The sequence below is a fragment of the Micropterus salmoides genome, unplaced genomic scaffold, assembly GCF_014851395.1.
Source record: "Micropterus salmoides isolate LMB-PRFRI ecotype aquatic unplaced genomic scaffold, ASM1485139v1 Ms_hic_scaffold_22, whole genome shotgun sequence".
Classification (NCBI taxonomy): Eukaryota; Metazoa; Chordata; class Actinopteri; order Centrarchiformes; family Centrarchidae; genus Micropterus; species Micropterus salmoides.
Window position 1 is genome coordinate 12,625,149 of NW_024041373.1, and position 24,628 is coordinate 12,649,776.

The 24,628-nt window shown below is 39.9% G+C and overlaps 1 protein-coding gene across 1 annotated transcript in view; it reads right to left on the reverse strand.

The window, feature by feature from the left end:
- Positions 1–746: 746 nt before the first annotated feature.
- LOC119917672 (collagen alpha-1(XIX) chain) overlaps positions 747–24,628 on the reverse strand; it is a 99,122-nt gene continuing 75,240 nt past the window's right edge. Inside the window, exons 35-54 of the mRNA XM_038738094.1 lie at positions 24,254–24,358; positions 24,031–24,084; positions 23,550–23,603; positions 22,388–22,441; positions 22,180–22,233; positions 21,211–21,255; positions 19,280–19,330; positions 19,086–19,130; positions 18,057–18,083; positions 16,823–16,876; positions 15,958–16,002; positions 15,584–15,628; positions 15,424–15,486; positions 14,953–14,988; positions 13,333–13,377; positions 12,682–12,825; positions 11,652–11,718; positions 11,406–11,543; positions 7,962–8,039; positions 747–4,168 (exon numbers count right to left, since the gene is read on the reverse strand). Coding sequence (XP_038594022.1) covers positions 4,068–4,168; positions 7,962–8,039; positions 11,406–11,543; positions 11,652–11,718; positions 12,682–12,825; positions 13,333–13,377; positions 14,953–14,988; positions 15,424–15,486; positions 15,584–15,628; positions 15,958–16,002; positions 16,823–16,876; positions 18,057–18,083; positions 19,086–19,130; positions 19,280–19,330; positions 21,211–21,255; positions 22,180–22,233; positions 22,388–22,441; positions 23,550–23,603; positions 24,031–24,084; positions 24,254–24,358 — 1,305 coding nt within the window. The 3' untranslated portion in view covers positions 747–4,067. The remainder of the gene's footprint in view (positions 4,169–7,961; positions 8,040–11,405; positions 11,544–11,651; positions 11,719–12,681; positions 12,826–13,332; positions 13,378–14,952; positions 14,989–15,423; positions 15,487–15,583; positions 15,629–15,957; positions 16,003–16,822; positions 16,877–18,056; positions 18,084–19,085; positions 19,131–19,279; positions 19,331–21,210; positions 21,256–22,179; positions 22,234–22,387; positions 22,442–23,549; positions 23,604–24,030; positions 24,085–24,253; positions 24,359–24,628) is intronic.

A 24,628-nucleotide genomic window follows, 5' to 3' on the forward strand; every position in this document is an offset into this window, starting at 1 on the left:
GTAAAAAAAAATGTTTGAATTGTGGTTAATTATATTTCCTACAAAACAACGTGATGTGACATTTCTTTTCTCATTGTACAGAATGACAACAGAGTGCAGTCGTGCATATATGAAAATATATTTTAGGGATGAGGGAGACCCTCATTGATGTTACAAAAAGAAAACAACACATGCAGTGTTTTATTTAATTTATTCTGTACACTGGTATCATTCTGTGATTATATAATATTTTGTAACAAATGCAAAATGACAAGTCCTCAATTGTTTTTCCAAATACTGTGTAAAATCAATTATATCACAGTTAACAAAACAGTCTAACCTAAAGGTCCATTTAGTATGGAGTTTCCTCACTCATTATAGAAATGTCAAATATTCATCTTTTCTAAACATACTTTTCTATCTGATCGACATTTTCATGACAGCTGAGCAAACTGATGAAGATCATGTGATGTGATTGAAAGATCCAAGACAGCTACTGAATGGACCTTGAGGTGAGATTGTTTTGTCAAAAGCAGTCTCCAAGGTCAGGAATAAACTTCGAAACTCAAATAAAATATATAGGTTAAGGATAAGTCATATATATTTTATATATATTTGGTTAGACAAAGAAACATGTAATACAATGTCTTACAGGACACAAACTTAATTTTCAAAACATAATCTCATGTGGAACAATAATTTAAGTACAATAAAGTTTAATCCAGGCTGTGTTAGTGCTCAAAAATACAACACAAGAACACAAGAAATAAAGCACTGAATAACATTTATTGCACACGTGTAAGGCAGATGCCAACAATCAGTGTGAATCAAAGATGGTGCAAAGAAAAGAGTAAAGTTTAACCTCTGATACCTGGTAACCACATTCACACTGGATCAACCTCCACAACAGGGACATCATGTTCTTTATCGAGAGTCCGGGAAACTGACTAATACTGATGTCAACCTCCAGGACTGTAATATCGGTTTTCTTTTACACATGAGGTCTCAATTGCTTATTTTCTTTAAGCATTTTTTTTTTAAGGCACCAGTTAGTGTTGTGATATTTTTCTTTCCAAAATAGCTAATCATGTAGATGTGTGGTAAACCAAGACTGAGGTAGATATTCAATGAATCAAAGACTTTAAAAACACACACATTAAAGTCACTCAGCACAACATGAGCTTATAAAGGAGCAGAGAGGAGTTACAGTGAGAGCAGCAGGCAGACATTTTTAATCCGAGGGACCATGCTGAGGGGCTGATCCATATTCCCTCTTATTACAAGCTTATTTACAAGATTAGATTATATGTGGCAACAGGATCAACTTACTTTACTGTAAAAAGAAAAAAATAGCAAACAATAATGAAATATGTGAATGTATAAAATTGATGTTATTGTTTTAGATGTATAACAGCATTTCATTTTGAAGGATGTGTCAACCTATAACACCTCCATCCTTTCAGCTTGCTTTCATCTGACAATTTCACTTAGAATAAATGGATTTTAACTTGGAGCCATGTAACATGGCCAGCACCAAATTGCTAGTGAAGTGGGCTGTGACATCAGCAGCCATTTTGTGTCCTCCCTAGTTATCATACTGTTTAGCTAAATTGAAGTCACAAACCGGTGCACATTGATATCAATTTAAGCTAAATTCAATATGCGCAGAGAGTTGCCCCCATCAGTGCAACAAAAAGTTTGGATCATATTAGTTTGCAGATGCCGTCTCATTTTAATTTGGTCAAGGTTGGCATTACTGTCTCCAAGGGGAACCCATTAAACCGAATATGAAAATTAGTGTGATGAAAGGACAGAAGCCAATAGAAGGAGGGGGTTTTATGTAGCCTATAACCCAAAGAAAGATTGTTTTCCATTCACATTACAAGCAATGAGAAAATAAATCCATGTCCAGCAGGGGGCTCTTTAAACTCACAAATGAAGTCAGTTGCACACATCTGATCCATTACCCATCTAAAATTAGACCCACTCACACTGATAAAAACTTAACAGAGATAAAACCAAGCCTGCACACTGAGAAAAAATATCTGTAAAAAAGTTCTGCAGCTTCAAAGTGAGATGTGAGTTATAATTCACATGTGTATGAGAAGCATGAGCTTTTAAAAAAGTGTCAAACAGATCTTAAAGAATGAAATACAGATAGGGCCGGGTTCCTAATGTCACAGAATTTCAGATACGCCCACAGAACTTTTCAAACATTAATCACAGCAGGACACTTGAAAGTAAAATTAAAGCCTTTGAGTCAAACTCTCATTAAACAGCGCTCAAAATGATGATGAGGAGGAGGGAAGTGATATAAACTACACGCCAATTGTGTTTTTCTGCTATATAAAAAGGTACTTGTTTAGAGTGATTATAAAGTTTAGGTACATTTTTGGATGAACAATTTTTACATTTCCTTTTAAAAATCTTCAAACAGGGCATTCATTTCAATCCAAAGTTTCAATGCTGGGAACTTTTGTCTGCAAAGGGTGATGGTACGTAAGATTTTCATCCTTTCACATATGATAATATGATATGATAATATCAGACAGCTTGTTTAAATAAAGCTGACTCAAAACCTTCTGAGATTAAAACATAACAATGACTCTGAAACCCGTCATAACAAATTTAAAAAAATCAAAACTCCAGTCATGAGACACCCCAAAACGCAACGATACATAGCAACACACAGCGCTGGTCAGCAATGAAAGAAAAACAGGATGTAGACCATGATGCTATTAAAACAAACAACAAGAAGTTCAAGTACATGTATGAGTACATGTTTTACCAATATAAAACATCTGACGTTGTAGTGTAGTAGTCCGATTTCCTTTGTGTGGCTCGAAATCAAAAATATACATACAACAAACCAGAGGAATCATCATACACAACACTTTGTAAACAATTAAATGTTAATAATCATCTTCTCAGACACATACACACACAAAGATCTTAAATATTTGCAGCGATGTATGATTGATAACAAAAGTGAGAACCTTGATGTGTCATTGCAATGGCAACTTGCTTATGTAATTATATTGTCAGGTCCCATTACAAGCCCACTCGTCCAACTTATTTACAGAATAAACCAACAGTAAGTAGGTGAATGTGAGTCACACTCGTTAAACATAAACAACATTCAAAGTACATTCTTGTCATGTGGAAAAAAAAAAATCTGCTCTTGATGGATGTGTTTTAGACAAAAAAATCAAAAAAGATATGGCAAAGCTCAGTACAGACACAAAACCTACAGAAAATGGGAAGGCATCTTTGTCAATGATTATACCGCAGATTCCTTTTAACAAAATTATTATCATGCACAATGCAATATGTCATGAGCGATAAATTCATAACAAATCTCTCAGTAATCCAGAAATTAATCCAACATCGCAATAATATTACAGAAAATCCGTGCTACATTTACTATAATTATTATTTAGTACCATCTTTTAAATATATTCTTGAAGAACACGCTTAAAAATAAATAATTTCCATATATCAAACACATCTGCTGCACTTTGGTTGCATAAGGAGTTTCTTTTGTCTTGTTTCACACCTACATATAAAACAAGTATATTCATTCAGCTAATCTCTTTCTCTCTCTCTCTCTCTCTCTCTCTCTCTCTCTCACACACACACACACACACACACACACTCACAGGAGATGTACCTTCTGCCAGCACATTGGCTTATCTGAATAAGAACAGAAGAGTGAATAGCCATGCCCATTAAGGAGGCAAACAAATAATTAAGATCATGTTTTCAGACAGGACTGCATTTAAACAAGTCATTTCATGGTCTTGAAAGACGTAATGAGAGTTGACAAGGAATGCATTACATCACAGTAGGGGATGTGAAAACAAACAAAAGAAAGCCGACGGGAAAAAAACAAAAACAAAAAACAAAATCCTGACTGCATCTAAACGTTATTGTAAAGTGAACAAAAGAGGTCAGTTGTGAGTCTGTCCGATTAACCAGAGCTGAGGGAGCTGTCAGACACAGAGAGGCCGTTCTTCTCCTGCTCTGTGGATGCAGCACTGAGCCGGACGCCTGTCCTCCTCGAACCAGCCTGAGCTGCTCTGCTGGGCTCATAGGGATGGAAGGAGGCAGTCACTGGGGTCACATGTCCCAGGAGGTCCACGGGGCCCCGGAGAGCCAGGAGGGCCCGGAGAAGTGATCCCAGGAGGGCCTTGACACAGAATTGGACATTATTATTTCCTGCACCGGGCTGTACTTTATCATTGTTCAGTAGAGCTTTTCATTAGTGATAAAACTCAAAGCTGTGGTTTGGCAGAGCCACACATTCCCTCACATAAACACACTCAGTCATACACTGTCCATACAGACCGGCTGTACAGAGTTAGAAAAGGAGTTTGTGAAAAGCTGCATGCAGGACTATTTTCTTGGAAATGATGGTAACGGAAAAAAATGTGACTGTGTGGGATTATACGGGTTACAGTTACAGTTTACTTTATATCCACCACAGCTATTTCTACTAGAGCTAGACTGATAAATCAGGTTGCTATATCAGCCTATATTAGCTCATTGCAGATATCAGTGTTTATCTCGACCGATAAGTAACAAAATAACTGCAGTACAGAAATGCCAAATCAGATGTGAGGTAATTTAAAAAGCTGTCACTATAACATAGTTTTTCAGCTATGATAAGTTCATTTTTGCGCCATAAAATGCTCCAATCAAAATGTAAATTAAAGGATCCGTATAAAGAAGCGTATTTATGTTATGCATTTAGGTTTAAAAAAAAACCTACCCAATACATCTTTATCGGCTTTCATAAATTCCCATATATCCCACTATCAGCCTCAAACATCCAGTATCGGTGAGGATATAATTTCTATAGGACATGAATTGTCAGTATTTCAAAAAGCACAAGTGACTGAATTCTCCTATATGGTTGGGCAATAATTCAGTGTCATTGTTCATAAACTTTCAGGTGGAATTGTATCATCTGTGATGATAAGAATGTACAGTTTAGAGTTTAACTATTTCGACTAATCTGAACGACTAAATCTTCAAATATGAAGATTTACTCCTTTTCTGTGTTTTATATTGACTTTATTTAAATTGATTAAATCTTTGAGTCTTGAAAGCCCGGTAAGTCCAGTCTTGGACTGTTGGTCAGATGTCACCCTGGGCACTGAGGACTTTAATGTGCTTTTTTTCACTTTTTTTTGACATTTCATAAATTATAGCAATAAAAACAAAACCATCCGATTAATCAATAATGAAAATAATGGTTACTTTTCACCCTTATTTAGTTTGATCACTTTACAAAATGTTGTATGTTAATCTTTAGATTAATAATTTGAAAGAGAACCGCAATTACAACAAAATATCATAAAGAAGAATGTATAACATAACACTGGAACACATTTATTGCAGTGAACGAATAACCAATGATTATGTGATTTTGCATACATTTGTCATTTCCATAGTACCTATATCCACTCCATATTTAGTACATAGCTCCCTTCTCTAATATGGTGAGGTCATCATAGCAGATGAGATATTAGTATCTCATGTTACTTAGCAACAGCTTGCTGAAGTGGCAAAGCAGTGAACATTGCCTCCCTTTATCTGATGTGCTGTCCATACAACAAACAAACACAAGAACCAGTGGTAACACTTCATTCTAATGTATCATTGTAAGTCTATGAAAAGAACCCTCCACTGCAGTCCAGCGACAGGAGTGCTCATTACATCAGTCAGCTCCAGTGAGCTCTGCCTGCTCTATACTTCACACAAAAGGAATCACAGGTACTGCCTTGTCCTTTTCCTCCCTCTGAAAACACAACTTGCCCTTTTCATCATTGCCACATCCATCTCCTGCTTAACTGCTCACACACAAACTGTCCACAGTGCTTTGGTGCTTTGTGCTGTCAATACCAGAGCAAAGGTGCACCAAATAACACTCGTCGTCAAAAGTGCACTCCCAATTTGTTAAATCTGTGTGTTCAGGCTGCAAGTTTTGGTGGCTACTTCCAGTTGTTAGCTCAACCCTGTTAAGAAGCTCCAGTACAGAACTAATGCACTGCAGGCTGGCATGACTTAGCGACACCAACATCAGGTGTATCAAAGACTTGAGTGTGAAGATGTCAAATGGACATTGTGGTCACTCTCGTCATAAGTTACTTAAAACTATTAGTAGTTTTCATCACTGAGATGTTCCCAGTCTTTTCTCCAAAGTTGTATTACCCCCTGAGAATCAACAACACTGACGTTGTGGCTTTTGCTCCCTGATTGCAAAGCTGATAAGACTGAGTTATGTGAACCTCCTGTATGTGTCTTGTATGTCCCAGTCTCCATGAACCTGTGGGTGATCCAGGGGGGAATCTGATCTTTGTGGAATTCAAGCGATACAAGTTGTCCCTCATTACGATGGCCTAGTGACAGATATGTTCCGTTGTGCAGAGACTTCTAAATCTACAGTAAGTGCTCAGGGAAAACCAGCCCAGTGGCTCAGCACATTCATACTGTAGCAGTTTGTTCAAGTACTTTCCAACTTTTTCCAATATGTGAATACATCTGAGGTCAAACCCCAGCAGCTGTGCTTCCTATCACTGTGGCCCCTCTAGAGATGATGTCTTTCAACAGCCGCGATTTGTCCTCTCAAGAGGAGCTACAGCCAAGTTCCCTTTGCCCAAGACATGCATTATGCACATACATAGAAAGGATGAGTGACTTTAGGTTCAGTGATAGACTCCTACTGTCACAGCCTTTACGTCAGTGAGGTAATCCCACTTCTCATTGCTCCATCAGAGTATAGGGAGTCATTTAATAGTTCACAGGAGCAGGGGACAAGCTGACATCTTGGGTTGTGCTCAACTTTAGTTCAGGTCAAGCTGTGTCCGTATTTGACAGAACGGACGTCACTGCTGCATTTTGTCTTCTATTGGGGTCCCACTCATGTCACAGTGGCACATGAGTTTTAAAAAAACACAATGCCATCTGGGAGCTGTATTTATCTCCAACATGCTAGGATATTAAATGAAGGCTGAAATAGAATTCCTTTCAGTGGACAGGTAAGAAAAGCTGACAAATAGCGGTGGATGTGGAGGAAGCAGGGCTGTCAATGCAGTGCCTGGTCATTCCATGACAAATGTGGTATAATTGAAGCATGAATGGCTCAACCGCCAGAAGTGCTCTTATATATAGGCACAAATACTGTACCTCCCAAAGTTTTACTGGTCTATGGCTGGTGGTTATTGAGTGGTAGAAGTAAGATTAAAAACAGCAGTCATTTCTTTGTTTTTGTCACCGTGGGGGTGCGGGGAGAGTGCAAGAAGCTATAAACACAACATTGACATATTATAACAGAAATGAAGCAACACTGGCATTCATTTGGAGTTCTGTTTCCACCAGATGAATGTATGTCCAATATTCACTCTCTGTTTAGCTCTGTTTTGGTCTCCACCAACTCCTGAGGGAAATATCTGTCTTTTTAGCAGTATAAGGCTCCACCATGTGCACCTGCTAGTTGGTAAATCTGTCTGCAGTTTGGTGCTGGGCAGGTAGCTTATAATGGGTTAATCACAATCTTTTACGCTAGCAAAATGGCCATCTGCTGTGACTGTAAACAATGTTGATAAAAGTGTTGAGAGTAAACCAAAACAGTAACGCTGCAGCCCATAAAAACAAAACAATGAGCGTAAAATGCTCCATAGAGCTGAGGGGAACTGAGGGTACTGATAAGTCTCTGTGGGTTCATCACAACGAATTACCATTTTTTTGTTACAGGATCAGTATCAAAATAGTGTCTGCTTAAGTCATTTGATCCATTGTTATAATATAAAAATATTGAAAGTGCAGCTTCAAGTGTGAAGTTAAAGAAATGTTTCTGACTTCCACAGTCTCACTCTTTCCTTTCCTTTGTTTGCTCAACCATTAGCTCAAGCGTCCGTTTGACCACATCCTTCAATACACATAGATTCATCACATAGTGTGTCCAAACTATGACTCACCTGGTGGCCCCATAACTCCTGGATCTCCTGGTAACCCCAGACCAAGCTGGCCTCGTTCTCCTTTCTGACCCCTGTATCCTGAGGACAGACACAACGCTTTGGCTGACTACAAATACAGCAAAAATGAAGTAGAACTGTGTATTCATGGAGTGTGTTGTACAGTTAGTGAGATTAGTACAAATGCCATAACACGAGTGTACACTTTTTGCAACCATTATATCTGTCCAGAGACTCATAAAGATCAGGTTCTCGATGATATAAATGTCACCGACACAACAGCAATGTCAGGCATCAAGTCATGTCTTTAAGCAGCTTTGGTAGTTGATGTAGAAACAGTCTACTTTGGATTTCCAGTTTCAATCCCAAGCCACTGAATAATGAAAGACATACTGACATCTCATCAAAATAGAACTCAAACAAGCCATCTGTGTGTTAGTGTTCGAAGAAGAAGGCATTGTGTGCTTGTACAGCTTTCTGTCAACAACAGGGGCACAAGCGCATGTCTTTGAAGATTTCAAAAGAGAGGAAAGAGGCTTTTTACAATCAGAGGTCAGATATGTGGGTCACTAAAGGCACCCAGAGGGTGAAAAGATATGCCTAATCAAAGGTGGACTCATTCAATGGGAAACAAACAGGTGCAGCAGATGCAGAAAACCATTTCTATTCATAACAACTAGACTCACTTCATTTGGTGAACATAAACATGATCATAACAGTTAGTGTATAAAAACTCTTTTTAGCCACAGGAACAAAAACTACATTATTTTATGTTAATATTACGTTTTTACATGGACCTTTTCTATGATGGTGATTGGCTGCTGCATGATTTCCTCTAAGATGGAAAAAAACAAGCAGGGATGAACACAAGGACATGCTTAGTCTGTCAAAAAGAAGGCTGATGAGTAAAACAGAATCAAAGCATTTGCATTAATCTTCAAGTCAGGCCAAGAAACGTGTTGCTTCCAACAATATGCACACAAACATATTATTCAAATGCCTTCTCACCCCATGCAAAGCCGCTAAGTCTTTACAGTTCAAAACAGCAGCATACCAAGTAAGAATTTGAGGGGCTGCGAACATTTCTTCCCCACGAGGCACTTAAAGTAATGGAGTCTCAGGACCAGTGGTTGCATGGAGTGCATCAGAAACATTGACAGGAGAATCAAGCATTGCACCGCCTTGCCCAAAGGGGAAACGCTCCAACGCTTACATGTCAGAGAAAATCTTAGAAAAAAGGCTTATGAATGCTCCAAAACGGAGTCTCAAAGAGAGAGGGGCTATCCACACATTGCCGCAATAATGAGACTTCTTTCAACACTCACAGAGCCTGGGGCATTCATTCAGGGAGGAGACGTTCCATGGAGAAAAGAGCACTGTACCTTAAGCAAAAAAAATACTGAATAGCACACAGGGCAATAAGCTTGGGTGGCACGCTGGATTGGTGCAATAAATCGAAGATGCCATAATGCATCTGTACTTGGCTGAAAACAAATTGTTTCTAAGGCCACTAATGGACCAGATACGTTAATAGAAAATAATATTGCCACAGAGTGCTTTTTCATGTTTGATTGATAGGATTGCAGCCCTGCACCTGTTGTAAACAATATCAACATGAACATCTATTTATTTGTGCTATGCCTTACAAAAGAAAATAAAAAGAACCACCTTTCTTTGAGCAGCTGCTCAATCAAAGACCAATTACTGTGGGATATTTACTGATATTTCCATATTGTACAGCACAAAGCAGAGCAGCTCTGAAACAGAGTTTACAGCCTGAAATAATAAAACACACTTTGTTTCTGTCACTATTAATAAATATACAGAATGCACTGAAATACAAAATCAAAAATAAATGTTATGACAACAAAATGTAGAGTTGATGAAATATACACTTAAACATAAAGACTTACATCAGTGAGTATTTTCATTACGATCTCAAAAGTTAAAGATGAATAGAATGATAAATGAGCACTCAATTACAACAAAAGAGGGGGGGAAATAAAAAGAAAAGAAATTATGCTTTTCAGCATATGTCCTTGTGGGTATTCACTAACAGCTTTCACCCATGTCAAATCAAACCATGAGGGGAAAAAAGACTGTGAATTCAACAGAGGGGTTATTTTTCTCCATAAACAATTCATTTTGGCATATTGTAGAAGAAGTCAAATTGGATATTCCAGAGGAGCACAGTCTCCAGCAGAGGATGACGAGAAATAATGAGGAAATATTACCCCAAACTCTCTCCCCAGCTGAGTGGAGGCACAAGTCAACAAAGAAAACATTAAGAAGTTGTTGAATTGTTGATTTATCAAGGGAAATAACTTTCCTCTTTATTTTCAATAAATATTTATTGCAAAGCTGCATTAAGAATCACCTATAAAACACTCGTTTGAAGCATAGAAAAATAAAACAAGCTAAAAACAATCCAAGACATGTGTAATGCAAATGGCATTAGCACAGTACAAATATTTATAGTCGAGTAGTTGCCTACTTGAACTACATTATTCATAAATGAAAGCAGCATTTTATATTATAGCGGTGGGTTAAAGTGTAAATGGTCTTGAATAATGTGAGGTAGATACAAAGCTCAAAGGGAAAGGCCAATGCAGCGGTGCTTTGATCTGCACCGACACTGTGACACACTCATCCTCTTCAAAAGTTACCATAGTTTTGCCGCGGACACAATACAAATCTAAGCTTGAGGTATAAAGCCTGACCAGCAAACCATTAGTGTTATATGAGCAGTCAGGAAGTTATATCAGTTTGATAAAGAACGTCCACCCTCTTTCCTGACTATGCTCCTTTTGCACTTTAGAGGCTTTCTTTTCGGGAGTGAGGTATCAATACTGGGGCTCTTTCCTGTCCACATTGATAATACTTTCTCTTATTCACAGCCAATTCTTCTGTTTGTCTTCATATTTCCCAGAGAGCCGCTGTGCACCACACTCCTGGCCTTTCCTCTGCTTCCCGCCCCTCAGTCTGCATTGATATATGGGTCTAAGCAAGAGAGAAATACCCATGAATCCCTACAAAATACACGTGTCAACCTGCATTGGTGCCCCCACCCCAGTCTCTAGTGTTTCATCCATACAGAAAGACATCTTTAATTGCAGGCTGTTGCCGTTCTCTCTGCATTGTCCATGCCAACCTGCAGTTTTGTGTATACAGTAGTAAATGCTGCCTCTTTTAAATATACATGTGTGGACAGCATATGGTAGTTAGACTAATTGGTATGTGTTAAACAACAATGAGGAGTACATATTGGTGAGGCTACATACATAGATTACAATTACACCAGACAGCAAAGGGTTAATTGAGTTTCACTAATAGTTGAGCAATAAAAGGTTAAGAGTGTTATTTCTAATAAATGTTTTGGCAGAAGTGGTTATTTTTCTGAGGTGGTGTCAACATCCAGCAGTTCAGTCTGGCAGCCGCAGCTCCTACCTGGGGAACCAGGAGGTCCGGGCTCTCCTGGCGGGCCTGGTAAACCGTCATTGCCAGGAGGTCCTGGAGGCCCCTGGAATTGTGAAGCTAAGATTCCTGCAGGCGTCTTCTGTGGCATGGCGGCGCTCAACAGTCTCTCTGCGAGGTTAGACAAATGAAAAATTCATATTCAGCATGAAGAAAAACAGAATAAAGATAATGACAAAACATGTAAAAAAAAAAAAAAAAACATGGAGCAGTTGGTACCTTCAAAGACCCTCAAGACTTCATTTCTGACCAACATTTTGAGTTCAGCCATGAAGCTGGGATCCCCCTGTTTGTGCGATGGCAAAGAATACAAACTTCACTGAAACATTTTTATCAACAATAACAAATAAAATGCAATTAAGAGACAGTAAGTCATCTCTCAAAGTGAACTGCTAGCAGAGTAGATACAGTAGTTATCACAGCATGAATTAAAAAAAGGATGCCTGACACAGCTTGTGTAAACACCTGTGCTGACAACAATGGCTTAGAGGAGGGACTGCAGCTACAATTCACATTTGTTTGTTAGGTAACTATTCAGTAACATTCCACCTTGCATCATAATATAACATATGTGTCTAAAATCCAGCTAGAAATAAAATGGATTCAGTCGGAGAATATTAAATTAGATATTATAACTCTATAAAGAGACTTCTTGATGTTACTTTATGTCCGATTCTCTGTGCAGCTCTGTTTATGTCTAAATGTATGTAAGTGTTATCAAAGCAAATATATCACAACATATTCTTTGCTACTCAAAGGACTATAACATGGGCTAAAAGAAGACAATTCATGTCAGTTGCAGCTGCAACAGTAACAATGGCAAACAAGAGTATCCTTGGACCTTGAATCACTGCATTCAAAACAGTTTTTCATCTCTGCTATTGGATATTACATAACTGCTGTGACTGCGTACAGTATGTGTAAAATGCCTGTGACACACGGAGGTGTTTTCACTGCTCTGCAGAGCTTCAGGCACACCCACATATCTCTGTCTTTCTCTCTGTCTCCATCTCTCTCCCTCTCTGACCTTCTGTTGCGCCTAGATGAGGAGTGGGAAGCGGAAAAAAAGAGAACAGCAACCTCCCTTGCACAGCCTTGTTTGATGTTTGATGCAGAAATCTGTAGCTGCACCATTTTTCTATACAGGGAACTGAACTAGTTACACAAGCTCAGGAAGGAGGTAGGCTGATTAAGGTTTTAATAATCTGGGAGAGCAGTCTTTGTTTGTTTCTGAAAATTTACAACTTACCAAGAAGTTTGCACTCCCCAACTGTCCTGGAGGGCCAGGATCGCCCCTTAGCCCCGTTGGTCCGATTGGTCCAATAGGGCCAGGATCTCCTATGCGACCCCTCTCGCCTTGAACGCCTCTTTCTCCAGGAATCCCAGGATCACCCTGCAGTAAAGAAGCCCAAACATATTTCAGCTCTATATGATGAAGACCAAACTGTATCAAACAGTATCTGGTTGTGTTCTACAGTATAAGTTACATTTCCTGGCTGGCACAAGCTGCACTACAGTCACTATCACTATTTCCAGGCCTGACTGTATCCCTTAACATGCCATGCACACTGACCTATTTCTCCTAATGTGTCCAGTCAGTCACCTGTCCTGAGGTTCTGTTGCCAACTGTAAAGCTAAAAGCCCCATTTTGCATCCTCTATTTGCAATAGATTACAGCGGAACTGTGACAGAGCTCTTTAATTTTGCCTTGCAAATACAATAGGAAAACTGCACTGAGCGTTAAATTCCTTTATCTAGTGCTTATGTGCTTGTGGGGATTAGTCATATTTGTGCTGAAGTGAAGACTTTCATTACTATTCATCAAAACCTTTTTTTGTGCATCATAGTCTCAGCCATGAAAACAGCTTCTTTTTAGGAACACAGGAATGACGCTACTTACACGTTCTCCTTTGGATCCTCTGTCCCCTGGTCTACCTGTCGCTCCCTTGGTGGGGGGGGAGCAGAGAAATATATTTTAAGGCTTTGTTGTCATCGTAATAAACATCTGAATAATTGGAAAAAGAAATTATACTGACCCTGGAGTATTTCACCCACTACACACAAAGTATGATGTTCAGCAACATTGAGGGGCACAAGCAATACTTATTTAATCTGTACATGTGAAGCAGAGATTTCTATTATTTAAGCCGCCATATTGACATATTGCTCATATGTACTCTAATATTTGCAGATGTTTCTGTTCTGTTGCCTGAAGAAAAAAAAGCTGTGAGCATCCTGAATTACTTGACTTTGAGAAATTTTCTCACTTTTCAGATGACTGTGCATTGATTGCTTCTTACTCAGCTCAGGTGCATTGCTTGTATAATATATCCCTGTATAGTGTTTCACCTTCTGCAATGTCACGGCTTCTCTGCATCACTCCTGTTTCATATGAGAAATGCCTGCTTTCCCATCAGCTGTCTCTACTGTACTGTGGAGCTGGTAGAGAAAATACCTGTCTCTGGCTTCATGTCACAACATCTTGTGTCTTCCAATCCCTCTCCCTGTCACTCCTCATTGCTTCCCTTTACCATGCTCACAGCAATACCTCTGGGAGCATCTTTGTATCAATTTCCTCCTGGATTACAGGAGCCATGCAAAAGACAATCTGGCATGATGTGGTTTTAAAACGGGCATCTCTTTGTGATGCTGTTCTCCCCTGCCTGCTTTAATCTGCAGTACTCTGTATTCCCCAATGCCTGATGGGAGGCTTAAATCTATCATCTTGCCCACTGAAATGTGCTTCCCTGAGCATTACATTAAACCTCAAAGCAGTGTGCAAAGAGTCTGACTAGAGGAGCAAAGGCACCTGCTAGATGGCACTGTTGCCCCATCAAAAAGTCAGGCACCGTGGCAGAAAAGCACAAGGATAAAACTGTAGAAGGACTCTATGCAATGCTGAGATTTTGGTAGAGGAATATTAACTAATATCAGAAAAGAAAAAGAAAACAATAAAATGTTGAGGCTGTCACTGAGGTGTTAGGTGACGCAAATCTTGTAAATCAGAGAGCAAACATTAACACATACATACACATAGTCAAACCAGGTTGGTATTAGACCGTGTGATGTGTTAGGAATGGCTATTAATAGCAGATATGTTCTGCATGCTGAGAACCCATTCAGTGTGATTATGTAGTAAATAGTGTATAATATATTTGATCAGCCACCTAAAAGCAGACATTGCTGCAGTATTTGTTTCAATTTTAGCCAGATTCATCAGGGAGGAAAATACATATTTAATCTAAGTGTCTACTGCCCTCTATTACAAACACTTCATCATTGCCTGAAAGCATTAACTGTATAATTAGGGTAAAAAGACTAAAAGTCAACAAAGCCTTAAATCTGCAGGATTCCATTCAGTTTTTATCGTTAAAATCTCAAATATGCAAATAGGTTTAATGCACTCAGGATGCGGTAGCTTGAGGGGGGGGGATAAAAATCTGCTGTGCCATCTTTCTGTGGCTCAGCTGATGTAAAGCACTTTCTATAAGGGGATTTGCAATGTGTTCGCACAACTCACCTTGTATCCAGGAGTTCCATCTTTTCCAGGTCTCCCCTGCTCAAGGAGTGCAGCACAAACAAAGACATTTTGTATAAGCTCCCACCTTCGATTGGATCAGCACTGTTGCACTCCTAGTAATCTCCACAGTTAATGAGATATCTCAACCAAGGGATAATGATCCTGATTGCTCTGCGAACACTGTTCCATTGTGTGCTTACAGGGAAAATTACAGAAACCATCTCTGATGGTAATTACATAGAGGAATGTAATCATCTACAGGACAAGTGATCGCTAACATACATATTTGATCCATATTGTACTTGAATCATGTTCTTTTTTTTGGTAAAACAACCATGGATAAACCTGCTGATGTAAAGGAGCAGTGTGGGATTCAAAGCCCTATTTCCTTTTTGCATCAATGAAAAGTTCTTTGGCAACACCTAGCAGTGATTATAGGGAAGAGCAACAGAATTCATGTAGCATCCTTACAGCAACACCATGGGGTCCCTCGGGCCCTGGGAATCCTGTCTCTCCGAGCGGCCCCCTCTCACCCTGTCAGAGAACAGAGACAGCCGATGTGTCAGTCGTCGGTGACAAAGGTATGACACACGGATTGACAGCTCAAAGAGAGTTAGAGGCTGCGGCTCACCGGCTCTCCTGGGATCCCTGGCTCTCCACGAGTGCCGGGCTTCCCCTGTCAATCACAAACACAGGAAGAGAACAGGCCGTGTTTGACAGGTCCTCAATGTTGTCTTATCTACAGCACCTCTGCAACCTCCCATTTAGCTATACCAACCAGCCTACTATAACTGCACAGAAAATCCACTGAACAGACCGTAGGTTTATATCCAAGTTCTTAATCAAAGCTGTATTGTGTTATGGGACTTCTGTTTTGATAGGTGCTACTCTGCATACTTTTTGAAACATCATCAACTTGTTGCCAAGACTTAAACAACACAAATGAATGATCAAGGAGGAGTACATGTCAGCGTAAATTAATTAAAAAATAAGAATCTCACTTACTGCAGGACCTGTCATCCCAGGTGGACCAGTCAAACCAATATCACCCTGAAGGAAACGTTGTAGACATGTCAGATAGATGACATACACATTGCAAAGAACACACATAAATCACTGCCATGTCATGTAGACACATAGATACTGATGTCAGAAACTGCCTAAACTTGGGTATAATGAATGCTCTTGGACAAATGCAACATTCACTTAAAAACACTCTAAGTTTCTACTGAATAGGGAGTTATGATAAACAGCCTTCTTATGAACTTAAGTCTTCTTCATATTTCATAAGCAAACGCTTTGCATATGTCATACCTAAAAGGATAAATGACTCTGGATGTCACAGAAACTGAAACGTTCCACCCCTCAACACATACTCACTCACACACACATACACACTGTCAATGCGAATTCAGATGTAGGAAGTTGTGAAAAGTTGCACACAGGGCTTGTTTTATTCCAGTAAGGAAAATGCATCCAATAGTAGCATTTCATTATGCAGGTGGATGACTATTACATAAACGCTTTGGCTCTAAATTGCTGTGGTATTGCTGTACATCCAGTTCAGAGATTTCAACCTGAAATTCCTTCAGTCGATTTCAAAAAAAAAAAAAAAGAAAAGAAAAAACTCCCTAGTGACTGAATTCTCCTAAACATTATTATTTTCCCTTAGGTTGACTCATAACTTCAACAGGAACAAATTATGTGTTTCACTTTCACTCTGGCAAGCATTTAAAAAAAGTAAAGTTTTTTAGCCTAATATTCCATTTCAGAAATAAACTGACTAAATGTTCTGTAATACGAATGAATTACAGAGAAAGCACTTTCCCTAACTGTAACCTAATCAGGTTAGGCTGATGCCGTTGCTTACCTTTGCACCAGGTAGCCCATCATTCCCGGGTAATCCCATGGCCCCTGGTTCCCCCTATGACAGAAAAACACACCACCTGCTGAGGTCAAGACACTACTAATATACACTAAGGGTTGTTAGTTCCCCCTTTTTGCAACCAAGAATGATGCTATTTTTGTCTCCCTCAGTAGGAGGGTGAGCTTGGTGATGAGCTACCGAAAGGTAAAAGATATCATTATAAGGCTGTCAGTATGCATAAACAAGCAAATATAGATCAAAGCTGTATGAAGGCAAGTAAATTAAATTCTGCAGGAGCCATGATTTTGCACATTTCCATCTCTCTCTTGATATTCTCACTCAGATATTATTAATACAACCGTTCATGTGTCAATATGGAGATAATCCTAAGAGGACAATACTTCAGCCGGCGTATATTATATGATCTATGACACACGCTGTCACACCTAGTAGTCTATAGATGGGATAGAAAAGAGCCCCATTTGACAATCACAATCAGACTTGCTTTCTGCACTAAAAATTGAGGCCCATTCCCAGTGCGGCGAACAAGTGATGGCCTCTATCTACCTCATCTTCTTCAAGCTGCCACGGAGAAATGCCATTACACAGAATAGAGGGGCAACCGGTGCTGACATAGACGGATAGTGCAGGTAATTGTCACACATGTAGATTGTCATGAATAAGCGAGTGCGGCTAAGGGGAGGGTGGGCCAGCCAGAAGATCAGCTGTGAGACGGATTGGGGCAATTCCACCACAGCACCGGAGCCGCTCACACAATTTATTAAAATGTCAAATTAACATCCTGGTGAAAAATCACTGTGCAACAAAACAATAAAAAATGCAATTGGCCCCGTGAGAATAAAGAATTCAAGTTGATGGCAGAAGCACCGAATTGTTTCCATGTCTGTGTGGATTGTGTTCAGTCGTCAGTATGGTGGTGGTGGTTGGGATTTTAAGTGCAGAGAGTGTTCATAGTTTCCCACTGGCAAGACAATATGGAGCAAAGGTTTCATATCTGCAGGAGACGTGATCATTTTTTTGCTGTATGTTGGACTTCTACTGAGAGTGGTTAAGTGATCAGGCTTGAGGGTGTATTGACTTATGTTGTAGAGAACCACAGAGACAATGATAGAAAGGAACTGGCAACTCTGACTTCTCCATTTCTGGGGGCTACAGCAACAGAAAATAGACAAATATTTCATTAAAATACATTCCAGAAGGAAAAGCCTCAACTCACTGCAGGTCCTTCATCTCCTTTGGGACCCTTGAGAGACAGAGAGAGACAGAGAGAGAGAGAGAGAGAGAGAGAGAGAGAGAGAGAGAGAGGACAGATTACTCCCATAAATGTGACAACTACTACCATACAAATCATAAATATAGTCTGAAATGACATGTGGCTACTGTATGTTATTGTCATTAAAATTAATAGTATTCATTATTGCCTCTCTTTTCTTGCAATTTCTGTCTGTAAATCATGCTCCCATTGTGTTATATGTACCTGTGGTCTTTCTCAAGCAAGATTAATCAGTGATCAGGATCACATAATCCAGTCTGGTTATCACACATGCTTTTAATAACACTGACCATGCAGGTTTCACTTCAAGCATTTCAGCATTTTTCCACATTAATAAAACAAGGAGTAATTGATAAATAGGGCCCCTTAACACAGATGAAGAGGCTCTCTTATTGATTGCTCCAGTGGAGCTGTAGGGCTGTGATGGATGCAGTATAGGCAAAAGCATCCTCAAGATTTAAGCTGTGGTTCATGTGTATTGTGCACTGGGGATATTGGAGTGTCTATTTTATGTCGCCACCTTTAACGTTTGGTTGTGGTGGATGGATCCCTGCAAGGGCTGTGAGTGAATGTCTCCCAGGACTGGGCACGATTACAAACTGTCTGATAAGGAGGAGCAGGGGGAAGCTGATAAGCAAAATCGGGTCACTTCGGCTTGGAACTGTGCAGAGCAACTGAAGTGAAGTCCATTTTGCATATCAATGATGTGGTGTGTCCTGGGGCAGGTCAGAGACACCTGTTTGAGAGTCAGGAAGCCTCTTGGCCGTCACCAACCACCAGCTCTCAGTGAACATGATTGACTGTGATAGTTCCTCAGACGCCGAGATAACACTACTCAGGCTACTCAGGTTTTTTGTTATTCAGCTCTCCCAGGTTCTGCGGCTCTTACAATATCAACATGCTTGTGTGCTAGTGTTTCTTCAAAGTACACAATAAAGGATTTGCTTCAGGCATACCAGTGATTATGCTTACCGGGGCACCAGGAGCTCCAGGGGGTCCTAAAATAGCTCCACCACTCTGAAAAGACATTTTTTCATATTATGAGTATATTTTACAATATGGGTCAAACACATTTTAACCACAAGCACAGAAACTTTTCTGCCAATATGTCAGATACCATGCGTTCAATGGATCACACTGACATTATTTGAGTTAAAGTCCTTTACCTGCAGCTTGTACAGACTGCTCATCCCATTGCCCTCCGCACTGGGCACGCCCTAAAACACAATCAGCAGCAATTTAGACATCTCCTCTCAGAGACTATCCTCACTGTTCTGTGAGTTTCAGGCACCAAGAGTCTTTACAGAAAACTGTACAGTAGGTCTGGAGCAGTTATACACTGTTAAGCCCTTAAAAGCTACATGAGAGAGATCAATAGCTCATTTGGTGATTACACAAAGAGAGGAGAAGAGCGTGCGAGAGAGTGAGAAGTGAAAAGAACAGGAAAAACAGAGAACAGTAGACTTAATAATCCTTGAGCCAGCGTTAATTCAAAAAACGAGAGTATCTAAGAAATACAAAAGAGCACACTGATTAAAAGAGATTTGGGTATGAGAACTAGGTAATCTACACTTCTTGGGTAGTATTAGATCATAAAAGAATGTTTTTCCCATGATAGATTGGTAGAGGGCAGCTATTGTAAATGTAGAAGGAGTCAAGGTTCTCATTTAGAAGCAAGCGGATGCCTGTGCCCTTTTCAGGCCACTGAGCCATCCCCTGTCCTCCCAGACTGCAGTTTATGAGACCAGGGTGTGTGTGTGGGGGGGGGGGGGGGGGGGGGGGGGGGGGGGGGGGGCACGGCAGGTTCAAGGGGATGGTTGATGAATTATAGATTTGCCTTTGGAAGTGCTTACTCACTGGCCTTTTAAAGGGAGGGAACATGATTCAACGTCAGTGAGCAGGTCGCCACAATTTCATCACATTTGTACATGTTTGTCAGTTACGTTTTTCTTGTTACCCTAAATACTATTAGACTGGGCAGAATATAAGTGTACTGATGGTCATTTCTGTGGGAAAGTGCTGCCAAGGCAAAGGTTTGGCTCTAACCTTCACTTCATCATGGGAAAATAAATTCTTTGCTGATAAAAGCAAGAGGAAAAAAAGTGTGTTGAATAGATAGCTATAAGTCTGTAACCTTGAGATTTTATTAACAGAATGAAGAACGTCGGTTTGTGTAACAAAATGATAAAATGTTTTTAAGCATACTTTGGCCCGATTTACTAACATCCCGAATAAAGAGTACTAAATTGCGTGTGTATTCTAAAATATTGCACATGCAATTTTAGTACCTGTTATGGGTGATCAACTAAGCAGATCGTGCTTCATCCAGCCAGAAGGAACAATTACCGACAGTCCGCAGCGCGCCCGGTTGCTCCACGATCTCCTGTCCTTGGCCCTGTATGCCCCATTCCCTCTCCGATACACTACAATGGGTTGTGTCGCTATTACGACCGACTCGCTGTGAACAGTTGGTGATCGTTCCCTCTGGTTGGATGAATTTTACACATAAACCATGCACTACTGCAGCTCGGGCTTCTCCGCAGCGCCACGCAATTTTCTAAATTCTTCCAGCTCACGGAGAAAAGAAGTCAGGTTGAAACGAAATTAGCTTTATTGGCATCAGTGTTAATACATCATTGCCAAAGCTTCAAGGAAAATACAAAAAAACTATTCAATTCATATAGTTCATTGAATATATAAAATAAAACAATTGTATTTCAATACATTGGATATACAATAATATTATCTAATATTGTTAATTTCTCTATGTTTTCTTTCTCCTTCTGGCAACAATAACAGCAGCCATCTCTGCGCAACACTTTCCGGTTTGCACCTTCCTCTCAAACGTATTAAATACAGATGCCGTTGCACTCACATGAAATTGCGTTTAGGCTTGGTGCTAGGTGCTATCTTGCACTTTTGAAAGACGTCCTTCAGCTTACGTGTTAATTCGCTGGTGATATCAAGTTTGCACATGTTTTCACTCATGCAAACCTTTAGTAAATCTGGCACATAGTGCGCTGTGAACCATTACCCTATCGGAGGTTTTGAGACTTGTTACCACTATCTGGCTCTTGCTGAGGCGGGAGGAACTTACCGGAGGCCCCGGAAGTCCTGGTCTGCCTGGCGCTCCTTCATTCCCCTGCCAAACACAAACCAGAGGAATTCTCAAACATGTCAGATGTCAGTCAAATGGAAATGTTTATCAACCACAGGCTAATGTAATCCAATGGTATGGAACCTCATTTGCCACTTTAAGATTCCTTGAAAAGATCTGGTTTGCTACACTTCTAACTTTATAATCTTTATTACAGGAGCTGGAGTCTCTTGGGGCACGGTTTTGGGGTTTTTGGTTTTTGTATTTCCTGTCTTAGTTTGTTAATCACTTACTGTCTTTGTGTTTCTTGTTCTTTGACCTTGATTACATTTTGTTTTGTCTTGTCATTCATTTGTTCCAGGCTTCCTGTTTTATTTTGACATTATCTGCTGCTGATGTCATTGTCTAGCGTTGCTTTCTGTCTGTCAAGCATTTCTACCTGTGTCTAATCACCCTGCCCTCTCTGTCTCTGTATTAGTCTGTGTGTTTTCTTTGTTCCTTGTCAATTCGTTTCCTTATGTTGTCGTGTGTCTTTGTCTGTTCCCGGATTATTCTGTTATGTTTTGGATTTACTTATGGATTTCATGCTCCTTGGATTTCTGTTTGTATCTTTTTTTGGATTTGTTAATATCTTGGTCTGCCTGCCTCATCTGATCAAACCAAGATCACTTGAATGAAACACTTAGAACGGTACCTAGTCTGCCTAAGTGTTCCGTATTTGGGTCCAAACCCTCTATTCCTGTGTCTATGCTTGGTAATAACCTAGCAAAATGTATGATAAATCTGCTTTTATGGGGAAAGAATTTACAGAAAGGTTATTTATATACTCTTAGTCAAGACCATTTATTTATCATAGGCTCTGAGCCATGGTATTCTACTAAACATATCATAGTCATACACTGTATACTGTATATAAAACCTATGAAGACACATACACCACATACATAAATAAATGGTAAAACACGTTACCTTTTCTCCTTTTCCTCCCACTTGGCCTATTGGCCCGGGTCTACCCATAGGCCCCTACAAGTAGAACAGCATCCTTACAATGAAATTTGGTTTAAGCATTGACCCTGCGAAAGAAGCCTTGCGCAAGTCGTGATTAAAAAGACCTTGTTATGAAATAATGAATGAGATTCTGTATTATAGCAGACCACATGAGGTAAAGGCTTCTTACTTTGGCCCCTGTACGACCAGTAACACCAGGAAGTCCTGATACTCCTGGAGGCCCCTGGAGGAGACATAGTGGATCATCATTTGTTGAACAATTTCTTGCTTTAAAAAAAAAAAAAATTACATCCATATTTCCCTGGACTTACAGTATACCCCTTTAAGTCATTCAGAAACATTACACATAAGAAAAAATACAGCTGTAGGAGAGCTCAATCATTATCTAGATGTGGATGTTGTATTTGAAAGGTAAGATCTACTTCAATGTGAACACCAAGCAGCTCGCAATTTTACAGACGTCTCGTGTATGCAAAGTAAAACATCTTTAATTACAGTCACTCTATATGCAATATGTCCATCTATGGCAGTGATGGATATAGTGTAGTGAACAGGCAGTAATTCTACAGGGCCAGATGCCCACATCACCTGAGCAAATACTTTAAACCCAAGGAGTAAGGTGTAATTTATTTGTCCATGTCTGATCAAACCTGTTTTCTTGATTCCTGTAATGGCTTTCCAGGAATCCAATTCCGACTACTCTAGAGGATGAATTAGAAAACTCTTCTATTCACTGCAGTGACTGTGTTGATATTTTCTTATCTTCGTAACACCCTTAAAAATGTCTGTGGGGCATGTCTACATGTGGCATCTTTATTAAGTGGTTAGGTCTTTCTGTACTCTTTGTTGTATATTTTACAGATCACAAAGCATGTGTTTCTTTCATTGATTTGTTTTATCACAAAAAAACTCAACATGGCTAAAACCATGTTATAATTGAGCCTGGACTGTCTAGAAACAAGTGTGCCTGTTAGTGAAAATCTCCTTCCATTGCACTTCAATGCTGAAAGTTGACCTATGAAATGCTTCTCAGCTCCTCTAAAGAGTGCCTTGTTTTTTAATTAGCACACACACGCATGCAGGGCATACAGGTTCTATAAAGTAGGTCCTCTGAGTGTGAATGATAGGGCATAGTGCACACGCAGCACTGTGCTAGCTTTTGATTGCTTCTTTTGAAAACTGACTTTCAGAGCAGACAGGCTGTAAAATGAGGCAGACATTACAATATATTTACATTCCTTTGAAAAACCTGCCTCTCAATGTCACAGTGGCTTCTGGATGGTAAGATAACTGCTGGATTCATTTGTTAAGATTGAACTTTTTTCACTCACCTCATCACCTTTTTCCCCTGTAGGGCCTTGGAACCCTCTCTCTCCTTTTACACCCTGCAGGGAGGCAAAACCAAGGAGGGAAAGAAGAGTGAATGCTTTTCACCAAAGGCCTAAAACTCAAGGCTGATGGGTGTAAACTTCAAAATGTCTCTTCCCCTCTTACAGCACATGCCTTGAAAATGCCTTGCCTGTATCGCTGTGGTACAACACTGTATCCATAGCAACATATTCTGCAGTGAGCGCATACGGGTGTACAGAATAATGTGAGGTGTAGAACAGCTGGTGAGGCTTCCAGAGATAATCCAAAAGACAATTTATGAAAAGTGTTTGTCAATGCTAATCTCTATATACTAGATTAAACATACATTTCAATAAACACTATCATAGAAGCTGAATCGTTTATTTAGATCCACACGCATTACATTAAAGATGTGTTTTATTATGTACTGAGGATATTTACAACTAATATTCCCATGCCTACCTTTGGGCCTTCTTTCCCAGGGTTACCCATAGGACCTCTTACACCAGGATCCCCCTGTTTAGGATACAAGTACACTCTTAACATGGTTGTAAGCACACACATTTAATAAGCAACAACTGGAGGAGATTTAACAAGTTTCATGTAGTGCAAAGTATCATGGTCAGATACACATGTTTACAATGTCTGTTCCAAATTGCCTGCCATGTTGATGAGTCACTTGTACCTTTTCTCCCACCATGCCTTCTACTCCGTGCGTTCCAGGGGACCCCTTCTCTCCCTTCTGCCCAGGAAGCCCTGGGACTCTCGTCTGGCACACACTGCAGGCATTCTGCCAGCGCAGGCAAGGCAGGAAGCAAAAGTGGTGGCACAGACAAGATTTCATCAAGCTGAGCTGGAGCACTGCATATTCACCCTTTATTATGTCACATCCCCTGGGTGGAGGACAAGACCCCACCTGACACAAAGTGTTCTCTAAATGTCTGCAGAGCAGAAATAATGCGAACCCACCAAGAGTGTCCCACAACTAGGTGAGTGGTGAACTTTGTCAAACTTATTGACTTTGACATTTAGGTGAGAATCTTAAATATCATTGTCCCTG